Source organism: Nannospalax galili, unplaced genomic scaffold (genome assembly GCF_000622305.1).
Source record: "Nannospalax galili isolate Female #2095 unplaced genomic scaffold, S.galili_v1.0 scaffold517, whole genome shotgun sequence".
Lineage (NCBI taxonomy): Eukaryota > Metazoa > Chordata > Mammalia > Rodentia > Spalacidae > Nannospalax > Nannospalax galili.
The window spans coordinates 1075017-1080776 of NW_008340098.1; the positions used below are offsets into that span (position 1 = coordinate 1075017).

Here is a 5760-nt window from a genome sequence, read left to right on the forward strand (position 1 = left end):
TGACACTCAGGAGCTGATGGCAATCGTCACAGGTGGGCTGGTGAGTGAAGAGAACAGTTTCCAATAAGTTAATCTAGTCCTTGGGGTTTTCAGAGAAAGGCACATTCTGTGAGCGCCAATTGTAAAGATCACTGGTAGCAAAGGGCCAGTAATGAAAGGGCTGATTGCCCTCTGTGTCTGGGGGCCCTGCCGGCTGGAGGAGGAGGACAATGGTGTCAGGCTTGGGGGCCACCCCCCTCCGGCTCCGTGTGGCCTGCACAGGTCCCTGTGGAAGTGATGGTGGCTCCTCAGGGTTAGGAGGCGGGGCCTGCACTTGTGGCGCCATTGGGAGGGTGCCTGTCTGTGAGGAGTAGGGCGGGGTAAAGATGTCATTCTCCTCTGTGCTTCCCTGGAGAATGGGTTTCTCTTCCACCTCTGGTCTGAGAGGGAGGACCTGCAGAGGTGGAGGGGGCAGTTGGATTACTCAGGGGAAGGAAGAACTTTACCCAGGCAGGGGTGCCATCAGGTCGTTCAATGAGGCCTGGCCAGCTCACAATGTATGGGATCTGGTATCACAAGACACAAGAATGGCACAGACAGACAGAGGGCCCAGAATAAACTACCGCAGCTTTCAGATGGTCTGGACTCTTGGCCGTGTGAATAACCTTTCTGAAGCTAATTTTGTCCTTCAAAATGCTATCTTTTTTGTTGTCTTTTTCAGTACTGGGGATAGAGCCCAGAGTCATACCCTACCACTGAGTTGCATCTCCAGCTAAAATGCTGTTTTGTTGTTTGTCTTAGCCATGCTGTTCAACTAATTAGAAGTTTTTTCATTTTTATTGGTCCTTGTTTATACTATTTACTTATTTTTCATTTTCACTTATTAGGCAATTTTCACTAATTTAAGATTTAGTATTTTAAATTAATGTGTATGTAGGTGGGTGGGTAGGTGCACCTGAGCACCAGAGAGGGCATCAGCTCGTACACAGGCTGCTGTGAGTTCATCCATTGTTTTTTAATAGATATAGTTCAGGCTAGTCATTTGACTCTAGTGCTGTTTTGGTTATATCTCATAGGTTTTGAAAAGCATATTTTTATATTATTCATCTTAAATAGTCTTTATGAGGGGCGTGGTGGTACATACCTTTAATCCCAGCACTTAGGAGGCAGAGGCAGACAGACCTTTGTGAGATTAAGGCCATCCTGGTCTACATTTTTAATTCCAGGCCCCCTGGAATTTAGACAGGAAAAAAAAAGAAAAAAAAAAATATATATATATATATATATAGTAGTCTTAATTTCAGTTAAGTTTCCTCTTGAACATTATTGGGATTAGATTTTTTTTTTCTTTTTTATGTTGCCGGGGATTGAGGCCTTGGCAGGGTGCATGCTAACTAAGCGGTGTACCACTGAGGTACATCCCCAGGTCAGATTTTTTTTTTTCATTTTATATGTATGCGTGTATTGCCTGCATGTAGGTAAGTGCACCCGTGTCATGGAATGCCTGCGGAGGACAGAAGAGGCTGTCGGATCCCCTGGGACTGGAGTTACAGACAGTTGTTAGCTGCCATGTGGGTGCTGGGGTTCGAACCCAGGTCTTCTGCAAGAACAGCCAGTGTTCTTAACTGCTGAGCCATCTCTCCAGCCCCCAGATTTTTTTTTTATTTTGTATTTTTCATTTCCAATGAGAAAATTTGAATTTTTAAAATTTCTACTTTGGGGGATGTTTTAAATATTTTTTTTCTTTCTTTTTGTTGTTGGAACTAGAATTTATACTAAAGGCTCTGATCCCATAGCACATATTCCTGACACTAGCACCAAATTACCACTGCAAGGGTCCCAACTTGGCCTCTAATGAGCTCTGGTCAACTATCTTTATTTCTCTGGGCTCCAAGATAATTGAGACAAGGGATTTGTACCAGATAATGTCTGATTCCTTCCAACTGTTAAAAACAAAAAGGCTTAAAACCAAAATAACTGACTTTCCAACTTAGGTGGGAAAGATATGGGGTCCAGAGGAGGGAGGCAGCTCCTCTGTTGGGAAGGTCCTGGGGTTTGGGAAAGGCTTCATGGAAGTTAATACTCAAACCTTAGAGGCTCAGGCATTCATTTAACAAGTATTCCCTTAGCACCTATTTGCTGTTGCTGATGTCAACAGCTATGAATAAAACAGACCCATGTTCCTGATATATGGAGTATAGTTTAATGCTCAAGCCTGTTGACTTGATGCTTTGTCCCAGTCACACTGCAAAGTCCCACTTATTTTCCATTGGGCTTTCCCTTCATAACTCAACTCTTTTGCTCAGGCACTCCCCGTCGTCAGCTCCATAGGCGGAGAAATGTCTGGCTTAAGGAAGTCCGGAAGCTGCAGAAGAGCACAGATCTTTTGTTAAGGAAAAGGCCTTTCAGCCTCCTGGTGAGCTCTGGGGACCCTCTCTTGTTTCTTTAAGTCTCCCAAGTCTCCCAGGGTGAGCGAGACCCTTCTGTCTCTCAGTAAGCTGGCCGAGGAGGGACATCTTCTATAACCTGGTAGGGGACTATACATCTTTTGAAAGGGCATCTTGCAATTCCTTATCCTGTTAATTCCTACTTGCTGCCTTTGACTGTAGAATAGAAACTGCTCATCTGTCCCTACTCTGTAATCTCTTTCCCTCCCCTGGAGATTGCCTTTTCCCCTCACTACCCATGTGCTGTGCCCATTGCTAAGCCGCCAGGAATCAAGAACTGTTCTGAGCCAGGCCCTAAGATCAAGAGCCAAGACAGTAATGGAAATGAATATGCAATGGAGACACTTGAAGAAAGTCTGTCTGCTATTCAGTCTCTCTTTTGTTATTCTCTACTCATCTCCATCCCATTCCTCCACAGGTAAGAGAAATATGTGCTAAATTCAGTCGTGGTGTAGACTTTTATTGGCAAGCCCAGGCCTTGTTAGCCCTTCAAGAGGTAAGAAGGGGAAGGTACAATTAGGCGAAGGCTGAGGGAAGGAAGAACATCCCAGAATTCCACAGGACTGCCTCTGGGGTGCTACTGGCTGATTCTGGCCTCCTGAAAAGAGCACCAACACCTGAGGGTTTAGAGGGGGTCTGATGGGTGGTCAGCAGAGTTTAGCCCCATTCTTGAAGTCTTTCCCTCAGTTCTTTGATTAAAGTACAGCAATTCTCCAAGAAAAACCAGTCCAGGCCCTTCATCCACGTCTCTTTTTCTCTTTCTGCCTCAGGCAGCAGAAGCATTTCTAGTTCACCTCTTTGAGGACGCCTATCTCCTCTCCTTACATGCTGGCCGAGTCACTCTGTTCCCCAAAGATGTGCAGCTGGCCAGAAGGATCCGAGGCATCCAGGAAGGACTCGGTTGAGTTCCCAGCAGTGTCTCTGTGAGTCTTTCCTTCTCATTGCTGGGGGTAGGGACCGTGATGAAGGGGTTGTCCTCTATCCCTTGCTTAGTCCCTTCCTAGGGGACTTATCCCTTGCTTAGTAAAGGTTTGGCCTTTTCTTGACTGCCTTATTTAAAAAAAATAAATAAATGAAGGGCTGGAGAGATGGTTCAGCAGTTAAGACCACTGACTGCCCTTGCAGAGGACCCTGGTTCAGTTCCCAGCACCCACATGGCGGCTAACAACCATTCGTAACTCCAGTTCCAGAAGATCCAGCACCCTCTTCTGGTCTCCATAGGCATTGTACACTTACATACGTGCAGGCAAAATACTTATGCACATAAAATAAAAATAAATAAACAGTGCCTTTTTAGTAAATGTGATTCCTAAATTTCAGGGATGATACCTGGGATCTTCTGGAGCCACTGACTAGATGTCTGAGGACCGGACTTTGCTGACTCTGAACAGCTTGTACATGTTGCCCTTTTAATCTTCTTTATAAAAGAGAAGACTGTGTCTTTCCTCTGTACAGAGGTATTAGAGAGACAAGCAACACAGTTCCACAAGCCTGAGAATATTTGCAGAACAAAGGTCGACTTTAGTTTGTGAATTACTCCTACATATAACTATTTAAAAGTTTTGAATACATCAGTTTGCCATGTTATAAGAAGATGTTGTTATTTTGGTCTTTCTGTACTATGTGCATCTTTTACCATATGTGTATTTGTACTTTTATATGAAGTATAAGGAAGAAAATCAGGAACATCTCAATCAGTTTCGTGGAAGGGCATGGTAGTCCCAGCATACAAATGTCTACATTACAGATTAATCTCGTCACTAGTGCCTGTCAACAAACGTACATTAAACTTAATTGGAATTAAATATAAAATCTTTTCAAAACTTAATTGGAATTAAATATAAAATCCTCTTTTCTTCCCTTCGATGCTGGGGCTTGAATCCAGAGTTTTGTACATACTAAGCATGGGCTATGCTATGGAGCTGTATCCTTCCCCCACCCCCACTCCAAAATAGAAAGTCTTTCTGGTTCCTTTTAGTAGATTTCTATCTGAATCGTTCAGAAATTCTAACTCTTGGAATTGAACATCTTAGTCTTCTCTGTACATCATATAAAATGTGTCATATCAGTCCAGGATTTTAAAGTACATTTTCAATGTTTTTACAGGTATTTCTTTTTAGCTTACTGGAGGAGAAAAATAAATAATTCCTTAATGAAAAAATTAAAGTGAAGTTACTGTTGTGTCAATAGAGCGTGTATTTTTGTATGTTAATATTAAGATCCCATTTGCATACTATTTGTAAGCAGCCACAGTGTAAACTAAGGAATTGAGGGACGGAGGTGGATTGCTGCTGAAGGAGTAGAGATGAGCACCAGAAGTCCTACCCTTCTGTTGTAAATGAAAGCACTGTAAGAAGTTTCCAGAAAAATGGGAAGTACCACTCTTGGACTTGAGAGATGTGGCAGTTCAAACAGCAGTGAGAGCAGCCAATTAATAATGACAGGTCAGTTGACTGAATTCAGACAGACCAAAGCAAACCTCCAAGTTTTACCATGCAGTAAACTTTAACCCTTTGTAAAATTTTGCCAGTTGACATCAATCAGATTTGTTCAGATATTCAAATAAAGCTTGTTTATGCCTGATATCTTTAGTGTTCTTACAAAAGTTTTCTCTTTTTTTAAATTTTTTAATTTTTATATGTATGAGTGTTATGCCTGCACGTGTGTAAGTGTACCTGTGTCACACAGTACCCACAGAGGACAGAAGAGGGCATCAGATCCCCTGGAACTTGAGTTATGGATGGTTGTTAGCTGCCATGTGAGTACTGGAAATTGAACCTGGGTCCTCTGCAAGAGTAGCCAGTGAACCATCCCTCCAACCCCTCTAATTTCTTTAAATTGGCAATTCTTTGCTCTTTTTAGAAAATACCATTTTTATTTTATGTGTTTGCCTGCATGTATGTAGTGCACCCGAGTCGTGCAGTGCCCCTGGAGGTTAGAAGAAGGCATTGGATCCCCTGGAACTGGAGTTGTTAACCACCATGTGGGTCCTGGGAACTGAACCCAGGTCTTCTGCAAGAGCAGCCAGTGCTTTTATCCACTGAGCCATCTCTCCAGCCCCTGATTCTTTGCTCTTTAAATTGTACTAGCCAGTATGTTACATGTATATTATGCTCAAGTGCCAGGCAAGATGTGTATGATAAGCATCACATGGTGCTTGTATGAGAATAAGTATTCCACATCATTGTAATTAATGTTCTATAATATTATAACTTACACATTTTGAACACTTAGGTTAAGGTTTTTAGTATGTATGTATGTTTATGTATGTGCATGTGGAGGCCAGAGGATAACTTGGGTATCATTCCTCTAGAACTGCCCCCCCCCCCCCCCC

The 5760-nt window shown here is 42.8% G+C and overlaps 1 protein-coding gene across 2 annotated transcripts in view; it reads left to right on the forward strand.

Annotated features, from left to right (window-relative positions):
- Positions 1-4779, forward strand: part of Cenpa (centromere protein A) — a 14460-nt gene extending 9681 nt beyond the window's left edge. Inside the window, exons 2-5 of one of the 2 annotated variants that reach the window (XM_008835076.3) lie at positions 2286-2395; positions 2845-2922; positions 3197-3349; positions 3747-4779. In XM_008835076.3, coding sequence (XP_008833298.1) covers positions 2286-2395; positions 2845-2922; positions 3197-3331 — 323 coding nt within the window. In that variant the 3' untranslated portion in view covers positions 3332-3349; positions 3747-4779. Of the gene's footprint in view, positions 1-2285; positions 2396-2686; positions 2923-3196; positions 3350-3746 lie in introns of those variants that run through there. The other variant, XM_029564465.1, reaches the window with a different exon arrangement.
- The last annotated feature ends 981 nt before the right edge of the window (positions 4780-5760 follow it).